Source organism: Geospiza fortis, unplaced genomic scaffold (genome assembly GCF_000277835.1).
Source record: "Geospiza fortis unplaced genomic scaffold, GeoFor_1.0 scaffold56, whole genome shotgun sequence".
Taxonomy (NCBI): Eukaryota; Metazoa; Chordata; class Aves; order Passeriformes; family Thraupidae; genus Geospiza; species Geospiza fortis.
The window spans coordinates 1,591,891-1,607,734 of NW_005054413.1; the positions used below are offsets into that span (position 1 = coordinate 1,591,891).

General features: G+C 35.0%; 1 protein-coding gene across 1 annotated transcript in view; it reads left to right on the forward strand.

Annotated features, from left to right (window-relative positions):
* The window catches only part of CSMD1 (CUB and Sushi multiple domains 1), a 1,057,667-nt gene that overhangs the window by 858,425 nt on the left and 183,398 nt on the right, over nt 1-15,844 (forward strand). The window contains exon 24 of the mRNA XM_005426386.3: nt 14,820-15,011. Within this exon, the coding sequence (XP_005426443.2) occupies nt 14,820-15,011 (192 nt within the window). The remainder of the gene's footprint in view (nt 1-14,819; nt 15,012-15,844) is intronic.

A 15,844-nucleotide genomic window follows, 5' to 3' on the forward strand; every position in this document is an offset into this window, starting at 1 on the left:
CCCTTCACAGTACCATCTAGAAATCTCAAAACTCATTTATTTTCATGGTTCCTGATGATGGATGTCTATATTCATGATGTGTAGAGACCTTTACCACTATAAAATTGCTCCTTGGACTCTTCTGAGACCTGAGGGATTTTACCATATGCTTTGCACTGGCAGTTGTCTGTCTGGAATAGCATGAAGTTCCTGTTGGATCTTTAGACATCTTCTTTTTTAGGAGCAGCTTATCTAGCTCTCTATGGCAATTTCTTGGTTTCCCAGTCCTGTGCAGAAAATAATAGAAGTAAAAGCTTCACTTATCTGCAGATTAAACTTTAAAATATATTCTAATAAGTCAGTGGAAAGGTCCATCCAGAAATACTGACAGATACTATCTGTAGGAACGTGCCTGGCTGCACTGGCCCACTCAGTACAATATTCTGCCTCTCAACAGACTCCTCTGTGTTTCAGAAACATGAAGAACTTATTATAGATATTTTAAAGTCTGAAAATTATTCAGGAATTTGTGCCATAGTCTGTAGCTAGATTTTTAATTTCTGAAGGCCTGACACTGATCTGTCCCTGATTTGCTGCTCTAGATTAAAAATGACATTCCATGTTAGCTCCTCAGCGATTGTTTTTTGTTTTTATCCTCCACTTCATTGTGATGTGAAATTAGACATTCTCCTTTACTTCTGTGCTAAGATGGAAATGAGGGCTGGAAAAAAAAATCTCACAAATTATTTTTCTTTTTGAAAATGAATGTTGTGTCGGCCCAAATCATAATTTAATGGTAGCATCCTCAAATTTTGAATCCATGATGAGCATGATGACCATTCTGAAAGCAGAATTCTCGATGGCTATAATTTCTTTCAGAAGAGTTCAGGCCACTGAGCTATGCTCCAGTACACAGAACTTACCACAGATTTAGGATTGTGCATTGATAGAATTTTTTTCTTTTTAATGAGGTTTAATATTTTCATTTGCATTTATGACTCTTTATATTTAGCATAGGTAGTAGTTTTACAATATTCTCTTAATTGGTCTGAAGATACTTTTCAGTTCAAGGAAATAAATTTTTAAATGCTTTTTTTGTACATCATGCACTGGTTTAGCATTTATGGTATTCTGTTGCTGCTAAAGATTTAGTTCTGATTTTCAGTTTAAGTTCTGTGTTATGATCATTCTTTAACCCTTCTGCTTTCAAGGGATAGTGAAAGGTAGTGAAAAGGAGGTGAATCTGAATTGGTCTAAATTTATATAAATTGTTGAAACCATTTATAATAGTTAATTTAAGAGAAACATGAACTTTAATTCATTTCTTATTCTACAGTAATTGAAAAGGTTAGAATGGCAGTGAAAACAATGTTCTGAAACTGCAGACTCAGACATTTATTCTAGCACACAATCAGTCTCAAATTCAGAAATATAGTGGCGATGCCTCAGGGTGTATAATGCCAGGTTAGCAGAACAATCCAGTAATGAAAAGAAACTCTTCCATTTTCCTTTCCATAACTAGTCTGTATATAAGATCTGTTCCAATTAGAACCTTCGGACACTTCAGTAAAAATGTGAGACACCAAAAACAAATATTATCAAATTAGTACATCTCAACCCCCCAATACATGTATGAGGTAGTCACAGGTCCTATTAAGAGCCGTACCATTATGTGACTAACCCCAAGTGAATGTAACCCCAAATGAATATTGCATGTATAGAAAAAATTCTTCTAAAAGAAAGTCAAACTTAAGACTTAAAACACAAAAATTAATGAATGTAGAAAACAAATTAGAAATATTAATTTCACTTGAGTACAAGAATTATGATATCCTGATTAATAACATGATGACATCAGAGACTCTTCTTCCTTCCCCAGAAAATTAAATTGCCTTCTGCTTCCAAAATACTCAACATTTACATAGTCTCCCCATTGCCCCATATCCTCAAAACTTTGTATGACCAAAAAATAATTGGTCTTATAACAGTTTTTATAACTGAGGTTGGTTTTCACTTTTAATTTAAAGATGTGTATGAAGCTGCTACTCTGGCAAACAGAGTAGGTGCCAAATATTTTTTTATCTCTAAGACAGAAACAATGAAAACCATTTTATTAGGTGAATATAAGCACTGCATTAACCTTCTGTTTGAAAAATTATGTTTACCCATGCTTTGTAGATGGAAATGCTGGCATGGTGATGTTTTGCATTTTTCCCATATCAGGAAAATCTTACCAGATTTTTGGGGTACAGATCTTTAGCCATATAGACTTATGTGAGCAAATGCTACCCTATGAATGAGCACTCCAAAATATTTTTTCTCAACAGGCCTGGATTAGGATGGAGGTGACCAGTTTGTCCATCTGTATTGGGTTTGAATGGGATGGAGTTAATTTTCTTCAGTTAAGAAAACATCAAGTTAATTCTTCTTCCAGAAAGAATTTCTTCACTGAAAGGGTTGTCAAGAACTGGAAAGGGCTATGCAAGGAGATAATGTAGTTATTGTCCCTTGAAGTGTTCGAGAAACGGCTGGACTTGGCATTAATGCTATGGTTTAGTTGAGATGGTGATGTTTGGTCTAAGGTTGCACTTATGATTTGGAGATCTTTTCCAACTTTGGTAATTCCATGATTCTATGATTCTTCAGCTAACACTGAGCAGTGCTTCACAGTGTTAGGGCCTCCTCTAGGGTTACTTGCTCTGACATGCCAGCAGGTAGGCTCAGCGTGGGCAAGAAGGTGGGAAACAACACAGATGACCTGAAGGGAATGGTGACACATGTCATGTCATGTCATGTCATGTCATGTCATGTCATGTCATGTCATGTCATGTCATGCTTACCAATTAAAACCTGGGTAAGTGTTTCTGAAGTAGCTGTTGCTAAAGGTCTGACTAGGTATCAGTCTGCTGTTGATATGTGATTGGGTTTGCATCACTTGTTTCGGTTTGAGGTGTTTGGGGTTTTTGCTTTGTTTTTTTTTTTCACTTATTAAACTGTCTTTATCTTGACTGATTAATTTTCTTGTTTTTGTCTTCCCAATTCTCTTCAGATCCTGCTATGGGGAATTGTGAGAGCAACTGGGTGGGGGCTTACCTGCCAGCTGGGGTAAACCCACCAATATCCTGTGTCTTGTGGGTAGCCTGAGAAAGTGAGGATGAAGCTGTTTGGTTACAATATCAGGCATGTAAAAGCCAAACCTAGAGAGGAGGGAAAAAAGAGATAAAGAAGGGAATAGATAGATATGATGGGAGCTTGGAATAAATGAATCTGCAATATCAGACCAGGAAGTCCTAAGGAGGAGTACAGAAGGCGAGAAATGCACCATAGGGTATGGGGAAAGGTGATTTTTGGGACTAAAAGGCTAGGATACACACATAGGAGAGGAAGATTGCCAGAGGTACTGGCCAAGAAATAGAGCAAGTACATGGAGTGGAGAACTGAGACTTCATTGGTAAAAAGGAGGGTGCAAAAATGAAACTGAGAAGAGGAAGAAACACAAGAAATAGAACAGTAGTAGCACACTGTGTTAGGAGTACAGGCTGAGTAGTCCATGATTATTAAATTATGTTCTTCAAAAAATACTTGGAGTAAAAACTATGATTTTGTTTGAATTAAAATATGTGCATTGCAAATATACATCAACTAAATGAATATTTTTTTAAGAGCCCAGAAAAATTAAAAATAAAAATATTTGATTTCCAAATTTACATAAACTATCATCTTTAAGTCACTGAATTACCCCTCTGGGCATCGGGTTAGAAAGAAGGAAGATGTTAACTATTTCTCATTTTCAATTAAGAAAAAAACCGGTTTGATATGTAGGTGGAAAAGGTAATTTGTTAAAGGTTATTGTGATTTAGTTCTGAAAATTACCAGCTGAAAGTCTCCTGACTTTTCCGTATATGGTTCAGAGATTCTTATCTTCTTAAAACCACTGGGTTTTCCCAGTTTTGTAATTCACATCTATTATCAAGAAAAGGGCTGCTTTTTAAAATCTCTTGCTACAAACTTTAAAATGCAGTTAAGCTTTGCAGGTGAGAGAGAGCAGCTAGCAGAGATCACTGTGGGTGTCCATATGCATATGGTGCTTTACATTTATATTGACATTCTATCTTTAGAGTATGAAAGTAAGATGTTTCAGAGATGCCAATTCAGGTAGGCTTCTTTAGTGTATTTTTTTTTCCTCTACTGCTGATGTATTCATCATAGCTTAAAAATGTGACTGACATTTGCAAGCAGATTCCAGCTAAATTCATAAACTCAGGAGTGATGGCTTAAAGATTGTATTGCTTTAATATCAAAGAAGTAATCATATTTGTAGCATTATTACAGAGACCTTAGTGGGAACAGAATCCATGAATTTGTCAATGCAGTGGTTTTAACAACAGAACTTCTCTACCTTCTTTGCCACCTCAACCTAAATTTTTTTTGGTCATATTTTAAAAAGAATCTATTTCTATGAAGCCATTATAGACGTTGTCATTATAGGCATGTGCAGCTGGATTTAATGAGTTTTAGCTGGGATTTGTTCCAGAAGTTTGCTCATTTCCTCTGTTTTTCACAAAAAGACTCCTGTTTATTTGCAGTGAATCATTTCCTCTTTTCCAAGTTTTAGATGAGTAGACACTAGAGTTACTGTTAATTTATTTCCACTGCTATAATTACTAGAATTTTCCCATGAGCAAGAATTCCTGCCTGAAAACTCAAAACACTTGAACAGAACTGCCAATATCCCATTGTTCTTTAACCTGGCCTTCTTGCCTATGTTGGCCTCATGTTGAATGAAAAATGATCATTTCTCATTTGGAATTATTGTCTCAACCCTATCTGTTGGGAAAGGGAGGCTGATAAGCAGTTTCTTAAGTCAGGTAAATGACCAGCACCTAGAAACCCAGGATGATGCAGTAATCCTTCTTTCAAGCTCCTTCTTGCTGCAATTCAAATGTAAGATCTGTTAGGTGCATTATTGTTGATTTGCTGTTAATTTATGGAAGCATTAACTATAACAGTCCAATTACAAAATTTAAGCTACATAAACATGAATATATTATTCTGTTCCATATTTCTAATACTCTTATGCAAAATTACAATCCTTTATAGCATATACTAGATATACATAAAGTATAGTATTTGATAATATAATATATAGCATATAATAATATATGATATAGTATATAATGCTGGACATTTCAAATAACTTGTGGGAGCCTCTGAGATCAAAGTTTGATCTTAACTTTCTTCTGACTTTTGCCCTTTCAAATAAAATGAATTTTCAAGCAAAATCTAGAATTACTTTGTAAAGATTTTAACAGTTTAAATGAGGAATGTGAGTTTTTCTCCATTCCCTTTATTATATTAAGGAACTGTTTACATTTCAACAAATTAATATTGGTGACATCAAACTTAGTCATATTTTATAACTGAAGATTACCAATAAATAGGAAACAGAATTTTTTCAGATTTTTTTCAGCTAAACTATGTTTTTTAATGTCTCTAATTATTTAAAACATTAGGAAAGTTATTTCATAATAAAGTTGAGATTATTCCTTCAGAAGTTTATGCATATTAAAATCACCCTGCCAAAACTATGTGTACATGATATATGGGCAGAATTAGGGATACATGTAAAGAGAAGACTCTTTGCAACAAACATAGTTAAAAATGAATGCTATAAACCTATTTATTTCTATTCCTTATGTTTCCATAAAGTTTCTAGATTGAAAGAGCTGCTTGAAACAGGATGATGAAAGGCAGACAAGATTTATGTCTTTCTTGTTACTCAGTTCTTCAGTGTATTGAGAAGTTAATTTTCAGTTCTGGGCACAATAACACTAGCCAGAATAAAAGGTGATATGTGCAGGTGGTTCACTTGTCAGTGTGTGAAGGAATAAACACAATTGGAAATGAAGGGGTTCTTTTAACTTTTGGTCCTGTTTGTGCCACACTGCTTTTTATAAGCTTTACAATGCTTTTACCATTTTTAATCCATTCTTTACATTCATGGTGACTTCATTCTTCTAAGGATTTTAGAAAAGACTGTGAGAAAATGAAGGAATTTGCAAACCCTTAAGTATTTTGTATGTGTTAAGTCAAAGTATCTTGCACTGTATAACGCAGGGGAAAAAAACCCAATTTATTTCTTCTCCTTTTTTTCCCCTCTCCCAGAAAAAGGATAAGACCAGTCTCTTCTAACAAGCCACCTACAGAATATTTTTAAGTAGTGGCTGTATCAGTCATGTCCTCACTGATTATAAAAGAGGATTTAGACTTGGAAATCCTGAACAAATCTTTCCGTAGATACTTGAAGTTAGAGTTCTTAAACACACATGGAACTTCACCTTTAATCCCTGCTTCTTATATGGAGTATAAATTGTGATTAATTATTCACCTGCTTGCTGATTGCAAAGTTTATTTGTATGCTTTCTATATATGCACATCAGTCATCTTGCTGCAGGCACATATATTTGCATACCCATCTCTCCTAAGTATTGTTATTCATGTATTATCCCTCAATGAAATAATAAAAAAAACCTGTCTTCTGCTACCTGGCTACCCATATTTAACTTGCTTCTTAAATTTGCATTTTTTTATTTGTATAAGGGGACACTGTAGCTGAGAAAGGGAGAACAAAATGATTGAATGGATAAATGGACAAAAAGAACCTGGTTTGAAATGGGTGGGAAAAGGCCTTAGAACTTTTGGTAACATATTTATAACAGGAGAAAGCTACAGAAAAAATTATTGTAATTTTATATTCAAAAGACCTGTTATTGACAACATGTCCTAAAAATCTCTATTTTACGTATTTTGCAGGTTTACATTATTTTTTTACACGTTGCTCATGTTAAGAAGAATTGCTGAAATTCCTATTAGAAATTATTATCCATTGAATGACTGTTTCATCCAAATAGTCAAAATTAATTGCCAATTGACTGCAAATCTTTTGAGAAAATAAAAGTATATTTTTGTTTCCAAAGGGTACAAAGCAGTTATTTCTGATACCTCACTATTAGCCACATTATCCAAACACACTTCTTTCTATAGATTTTTCTATCATTCTAATTAGATAGAGATTTTGTAATTGGCCATTTTTCCAGTATATGTGTTTTTCCTGCAGCTGTAGGTTTCAAGACACTGTTGCACATAAGTGGTTCCAAGATAGAATGAAAATGCCAAGAACTCTTATTTTAAATTGCATAGATTTAATTAAATAGGTTATGTTATTGATGTTTAGTATGCAACAACCGCAGAATGAGTATTTGTTGACTTTACACGCATTTAGAAATCCATTATATACTCTGAACATTAACTCAAGTACCATTTCATACTTTTAATTACTCTTTAATAGTTCAAAAAGATTCTGTGTTAAACATATAGACTACATTTATGAGCTTAAATTACTTCAGATTTAGGCAACTGTGGAAGAATCACTGGTTTCCAATGCTTTCATAGTACCTTTATTTTAGAGTGAAACATGTTAATATTTCCTTGTGTGTACTGAAATAGGATTTTTATAAGCACTTATCATTCTTTTGAATTTATCCTGAAATCTTTTATTGCATCACTTTAAGAAGCTGAATATAGGTTATACATTTTGTGTGTGTCCTTTCATCCATGGCAAGCAGAAAAGAGTGCCTTTTCACAATGGGCATGGGCAGAGCCCACCCACTCTATACGTACATTATACTAAGTGATATCATTATTAGAGATTATTAAAGAGTATTTGGCATTCCTTTGGTGTTTATTATATAAGCTGCAAACCCCTTTTTCCATTCAAAATAACTAGCCCCTCATGGCTTATCTGGTGAAATTTTCTTAGCATATTTTCATTGCAATAGTATTTCCTCATCTTTAACAAACAGTAATATTATCAGGAAATTATATGAGTATATACTTACTCATCCAAGCCAAGAGTATTGATACTGTTGATCTACACCTACATGCTATAGTTTTTATGTTTTAAGGACCTTTTCATCTTTAAATTAGACATCTGAAGTCTTGAAAATAACCCAGCTGGCATTTCTTTTAATATGTCTTAACAGCTTTTTCTGGAGGCTTTTTATGTAGAGTTCTTACTACAAAGTAGCAGAGTTCAGGGTAACAGAAGTTACAGCACAGGTTCATGCTTTTGAATTTACAAGAAGAAATATTTATTTGGCAGTTGCAATGTTCGGGGATTGTATCTGAAGCCAAGGTTCCATAGTCTCAAAAGTGAATTGATGCAGCATCAGGATGCCCAGTATCTGGGCATCTGTCCAAATCTGATCTAAATCTGGCACAAACACGTGATTGAATTCCTTTAAAATTGATGAGTTCATACAGAAGAAAACTTGTACACATTTTGTGCTTTGATGGCAGTTTTATATATGATTGGCATAAAGTCAGCAAACAATAATGAATTCAACATAGCTGTAAATAAAGCTAAAATGTCAGAAGCGGTTGAATAAATTTGCACTATGGGACCACAATATCAAGGGCTATGATATTACATCTATTTTATTGTCAGTTCTAGTATTTCCTCTTTTGTAAAACTGTTATCTCATATCTCCGTAAGTGCAGTTTTAATTGACATAGATATTTTTTGCAAAACATGAACAAGGTTTACTAAGAAAGAAAAAATAGGAAGAAATAAAGCCCCACAACCTAATTTCTTGGCTTGTATTCAGATCACTAATAACACTGTGCTCATATGTTCTACTAAATCAGTCCTAATGTAACGTGTATCAACATACCTTTCTGTAGGAAGTAAAAATTGGATGAGTACCATAGCTCACAATTCAGTGTCTTTGTTTATTTTGTCCATTCATAGACATGTCTTAGCGTTGAACTCAAGGTCAGAGTCAGAAATTAGGGATCAAGTACCTAAACATTGCTAATGCACTTTTTAGGTGCATACTTTTTCATGTGTCTGGCTTTAGAAGAGAGTTCAAAATGCCTTAGTACTTCTTCTAGTAGGAAATTACTTGGTTTACATTACTTATTTTTCATATACCCACTGTAAGTCTACATGCAGTGTAAATGCACACGTATACATAGTAAGTAAATGGTATTCTTCTTTTCAAAGTGAGCGAAGGGAACGTTTGTAGATACCTCAGGATGTTGTCAACTTCTTTTATAAGTACACTCTGAAGTACAGAATCCCTGAAAATTTCCCTTGGAGTCACAAAATGAACACTCTCTTCTTTGTATTGACTACAGGCTTTGGAGGGTACAAACTTGAAGCTGAACTGAGAGTTCTGCTTCATGGATGCATGTAGCACATTCCACCCACTAACTGATAGAAAAGCTAGTCCAAGGAAAAAGCATGACTGCACATAGTATGGACATCAAATCTGCAGGTTCATTGCTTTGCTGCCCAAATTTACTTTTATTATACTGTACTGCTTACTAGTGGAGCACAGGGGCCATCATAATTAAACTGAGTTGAAAAAAGTTGAAATTAATAGTCTACATATATTTACAAATATGTCAATGATTTTTACCCCGACAACTGGTATTTCTATATTCTTGATTATTTACATCACATGTGACAGAGTAAATCCCATTGAATAGTGCCAAGAAGTTGCAGGCAATCATCAAGATGTATTCTAGCTGGTTTGGTTTTAATTTAACATGCTTTTATGCATTCATTGTTCTGAAAATTCTATAATGAAACTCAAGAATAAGATAATTGGCAGCAATTTGCCAACACAATAATCTTTCTCAGCAGTAAGAAACTTGGCTGAATTTCTCTGACGCTGGCTTGCTGCAATGTCAGGTAAACTCGAGTACTGGGATTGTGTGGAACTCATGGCCATATTCCCCTGTTGTAAAAGTTCATAGCATCTGCTTTAACACTGAAGTTCTGTTGCAACATTTCTACAAAGATATTTCACAAAAATGTGATCCTTTATGATAAATTACTCCAGATTTACAAGAGTATCAGGGAAAAAGGGAATTAAACGTTCTGGGTTCTGTGTATGAGAGGAAGGGGAAGAAACTGGGGAAGAAGAGCACAGGGCAAGATACTGCTGTGTTTACACATGATGAACAACACCTACATGCGTGTGAAATAGCCCAATTTTTAATATGTCTGCTGATAAACAATGGTTGTCTTGCTGGTGGAGAAATGTAGTGAACGTGGGGCCGCACATTATGTACTATAATTCTTATAGTTTTTTCTAGAGTATTCAAAGTGCAATATTAAAAATTTAGCATAAATGCCAGCAATTAGTTTGTTTGAGGTTTTTGAGAGGATTATTCTTGAAATACAAAAAGTTTGAAATACAAAAAAAAAAAAGCATGATATTGTGCAAATAAACTTAAATTAAGAGTACTGCTGAATTCTTCATGAATTATTAATACCTAGAAATTAAAATCAAGGTGATTTTTGGTAGAAATTTTTGATAGAAATGTCTGAATAATCTTAAAAAACCAACAAATACTGAAGGGTTTAATGTCTCAAGGACATTTAAAATTAGGTTTTCTATTTTTTCTTCCAATTAAATATTTTTATTTGCATGTTATTTTTTAATTTATAGTTTGTGAAATAGGAAATGAAATTCTAGCACTTAACACAGTAACTTGTTATATTCTCTAGGATCATCTTATCTGACACTTTACCCCAAATAATTATTTGATTTTGGTTTATAATGAACTGGCAGAAAAATCTTGACTCTCCTGTTGCCCATACAGTCTTAAAAATGTTAAAAAATATATTTTAAAAGGATCAAATTTTTAAAAAAATCAATATAGTTCTGGAAGACACTTAATGTTCTTTGACATATGTACAGGCTGAGAAATTCATGCATGTGCCACTGTGTAATAGAGTGTTTTTAACAAACTTGTGTTTTCATATTTATAATTTTCAGAGGTACTTTTTTGTTTACAGATACAAAAATGCAGTGCAGTGAGTATCTGTAGCATGTGAGGCTCTTGAAGAAGTAGGCAATTCACCTTGGGACAGACAGGTAAAAAACTATATTCACAGGCAAAAAAAAAAATAGTATAAGTTGGAGTACATTTAGGAATTTACAAAGCAAAGAAGGTAAAGTACCTTTATATTTATGGATATTTAAAGATATAAGTGACCTATAATGATTATATTACCTATTTATGGGGCAAAATAAAAACAAAAATATCTTTTCCTCAGTCCTGTTTCAAGCAAGAACAGACAAAGTGCAGGAAGGCAGGCTATAGTAGACTTCTCTCAAATTTCTAAAGCTTGTGACATGATCTCTTTAATTCTTCACATCTTTCATGTATGTTTACACCTGTGCAAAACTGAATACTAACTGGAGTACATGAAATTATAGCAAGTCAGAATAATAGTTTTATCCCAGTCTTGATACCTTCTTTAGTGGAGATGGCTGTATATCAGACTAGGAAGGCTGGTTCATCCAAAAGTCCATTTCATTTCACCCAGATGTGTCTGTTGATCTTATAAAAGATTCTACCTCTCCCTGACAACCTTGTCTTCTTTATGTGGTACAAGGTATTGGACAATGAATCTCTCTAACTATATATCAGTGTTATGGAAAGTTTTTTTCATGGGAAGCAAGTAAATTCTTTATTCAGGGGGGTTTCATCTGTCAATCACATGCCACTGCATTTGATAACCAAATGTTGCACCTAATAAAGAATGAGAAAGTGTCTAAGAGCAGTGGCAGAGAAATAGTGTTGCACTGACTCATGCTGTCAAATCAGCAGTAAAATATAATGCTATCTATCAAACAACTTACATTTTCAGGGTTTTACATAAATGTCTCTGTATGTTTAATAAGGAGATTAAAATAATGAAATATAGCTATGTCTTGTGAAGTTCAGCTCATCTGAATGACCAAATTGCTGTGGTTCTTTATAGTGTGTGAAGAGAAATAGACCTTTTTAGAATTGTCCAGTCCATCCAATCTACTTTTTTCTTCCTTAGTATGAGATTAATCATATTTCATAAGATACTTTTAACTCTAAAAGACGGAAAAATGTTCAGATATGACTGTTTATGTCAAATAATTGCTGAGAGCCAATTAAAATAATTACTGTTATTTTTCTTTCTTTTTTCCTTTTTTTTCCACAAATATTTGCTGGGATATGCAAATATTCAGATGGAAACAATCTTTTTGCAAGGAAATCATGATAAATCTCTATAATCCTTTTGTAGTGTGTGTGGTTATGATAACTCCATCTGACATGAAGACTACAGTTCTGCTCGTAAATGAAGCATTGGCAGGGCATGATATGGGGAAGTGATTCTTTAGACTGACAAAATGTTAGAGTAAATGCTAACTTGCCTCTATCTTGCTGCCATCTTTCTTGGACTTTCCCAAACAATCTCAGGCATAATACAGTAGACAGATAGCTGATTTCCCAGAAAGGACTTATAAACAGCCATGCTCTTTTAAAGGATAACTGAATTTAAGAGTGCATTACTTTGGTCAGACTATTATCATTGTTCCTGAGACCTGATGTTTCTCTAGATATTAGCGCAGTGTCTATGTGATAGAACAGCATTCAGTTCTGGCCTACTATAAAAGGAAAGAGTATGGGCTCAGTTAAAAATAAAGGTAAAAAATAAATGTCTGCAGGGCAGACATTGACCTGACTGATCTGAACACCAGTCGATATAAGGGGTAGATTGGTTTCCAGGAATTTATATTTTTCTACTGACAATTGAAGTGGCCTAGACTAGTTCAAACTTAGCCTTCTAGTTTTCAGTATCCTGGGTTATAACAGGTAAATCCTAACCTTTGTGCCCAGTTAATGAACAAAGAAAACAAAGGTATTTTGTGTTTTCAGTGATGTCAGTTGATAGATATCTTCAGCATTTCTACAGGAAGAAAAGCTCTGTAACTCCTTGCAGTTTTTTTCAGCTGGGATTGATCTCATTGCCAGGAGAAAGGCAACAAGAAAAACAGGATACCAACTCTAGCTTGTGTATTTGTAAAATAATTAAAGGTTGCCTGTAGATATGTTATTTAATACTTAGTGAAAGACCTCACATAATCATAGAATGGTTTGGGTTTGAAGGGACCTTAAAGATCATGTAGTTCTAACCCTCCTACCACAGTGTGAGAGCCTGGAAGGATTACTGACTTGAAGCATTCAGAGGCGTGTGGGGATGTGGGGGTGTGTGAATTTGTGTGTAGCAAGGGGCAGCCTGAGTCTCACTCTGGTGAGGTGATGAACTGCTCCTTACAACCCACCCTTTCCCCAGGCTGTATCCCAGCCCTGCAGTGGCTGCCAATCCCTGGCACACTGGAGGCAATGCTCCACACCTGCCTCTGGACCCCCTAACCCAGCTCCTAAGTGTCCAAATGACTGCAAACCTCACCTGGGGAAGGGCCCAGGAAAAGCCAAAGGGTACTTAAAGCAAGACACAAGGCAAGCACATTTGACCCTGCCTCCTCTTGGAACTTCTATCAGCTGAACACCACTGGAAACAGGAGTGATGGCTATGTTTGTTCTTTTCTACACCTTTTTTTTCTTTTCTTTTGTCTCCTAATTACGTAATCTTGGGATTTTGAGTAATGTTTTGAGAAACTTAAAATCGATGAGGCTTGGAGCTCGCTAAGTTGAATGGGCCAAGTGAATTCTTTGAGAAGTGTTTGTTTCATGTTGATTGAAGGCTGCTCAAAACCTTTTGCCAAAGTTCTCTGATTTTCTAAAGGTGCCAGTAAAAGCTTTTTTTGTTATTTTGACCTCTTGGGTATCTTGTTAGTATTTCTCCCCTGCATCTAACTCAGAATACATGAACAACTGTAAGCCCTTTTGAAATTCTCACAGATCAGATTTCTTGGGGCCTTACACATGGGCAAGGACACCTTCTACTGGAACTGGTTGTTCTAAGCCACATCCAGCATGGCCTTGAATACTTCCAGAGAAGGGGTATCCACAACTTCCCTGAGGAACCTCATGTAGAGAATGCACTGAAACCAGAAAACTGAAGACCAACAGCCTGATTCATAACCACTTATATAAGCTGTTCAGTAAAATAAGGACAGAAAAATGGAAAATATTTGTGGAGTCAGAATTACTTTGGTTTGGGGACATGGCAGCAATAAAGAAGAATCCATCCCTCACTATGAAGAAGAATTTGGAGTTAAAAAAGATGAATTTGGAACCACTCTTTATATTATTCCAGGAACAGGAACTGAAGGCAAAAGAAGAGATATAGAATGCATCTTTACATTTTAGCAATGCTGCATGAAGACCATCAAGAGAGTAATGCATAAAATATGGAAAGAGTTGTAGGTGCTCAGAGCAGATCTGCTCGTTCCATGGATCACAGAGGGAGGTATTTATCCTACTCAGCATGTTAATAGGCCAGAAAGGAGAATGCAAATTGAAAATGAGTGTGGGAATACTTCCTTTCAGCAGAGATGAAACTGAAGCTATGCTATCTTGAGACTAGAATGGATGAAGTATCCCTTGCACATGCTTCCTGAGTTACCACTGTGGTCTCTTGATGTCATTACTGAGATTAGGTGAGGAGGTGAAGCTTCTACTTGGTGCCAAAACCAGGATTGATTAATATTTCCTTCCCACTGAATAAAAAAGAATGAAATATAGAAGTGGTATAAATTAATTAATTTCTCACCAATCTCTTTTAGAATAATATAGATAAGATGCTTTCTTCAATAAGCAAATGTCATAATCAAATGTCAAGTTAATAATTAGTTCCTAGTCTTTCAGTTTCTGATTTACCCAAATTATATACCATTTATTTTTGGTCACTGTGAATACATCTAAAGTCATTGAATCATAAGAATATAATTTGCATCAGAATCAAATTCATTGTTATTATATTTTATTTGGTATTTATATCTCCATGTCTTTTTTTCTTTCCCCATTTCTGTTTGCAGGTTTTGACCTAGTGAAGTGTGAAGATCCTGGCATACCAAATTATGGTTACAAGATACGAGATGAAGGACATTTTATAGACACTGTGATTTTATACAGCTGTAATCCTGGCTATACAATGCATGGTAGTAGTATTATGACCTGCTTAAGTGGAGATCGAAGAGTTTGGGACAAACCTTTGCCTACTTGCATAGGTAATATGGATTGTGACAGTGTTCTGGTATGATTGGTCTGGTGGTTCAAGGAAAATCCCAAATAATCTGTCTTTGTATACTTCATGAGATGATAATGGTGCAAATATATTTTAAATTTCAAGTAAAGATTTAATATGGACATGGAAGTTTAATGTCTCTAAAAAAGCTGGCTTGCTGTTAATCGTTATGAAACTACTGGAAAACACTTTTCTATGGAGCAGCCTTTGATGGAAGACAACTGTTCTGATGAAGCCCTGGGTCATTGAGTCTGATATACTATCACAGGCAGTGGTATTGTCTAAACACTTCATAAACTAAGAAAGCCCCATCATAAAGCAAATAAGGTTGAGCTTTTTTTCCTTATCTATTTTCATCAGATATTATTTCAGCACCTCATTCTTATGAACTTTTTTCCCAAGTTTCATCACACATTGCTGTATTTTTTTATCTGTGTGCTCTGGAGTCCATGTTGCTGTGCTAAGATACCCCATCTGTCAAAGCCTTGAGGTAGACCTTCCCTGGGAATATCACATCTTCAAGTGCCTAAAACTTTGTTTCATTACAACCAATGGAAATGTTAAACAGAGAATTACTAGCCAACATGCAGAATAACTGAACACCAGTATTGCTGTTATCCATTGTACCTTTACTAGGCAGTTTGCATCCTCTCACATGGAGTTCCCATGAGTCTTTCCTTCTGTGTGTCTTCTGATACTTAGTTTTTGGCCCTGCTGCCTGCTGCTGGCAGGTCACCAACTGCTTTCAGCACTCACCTCACCTACAGGTTCTCTGCTTGTTGCCCTTCTCCCACTTTGGGGGCTACATGCTCCATT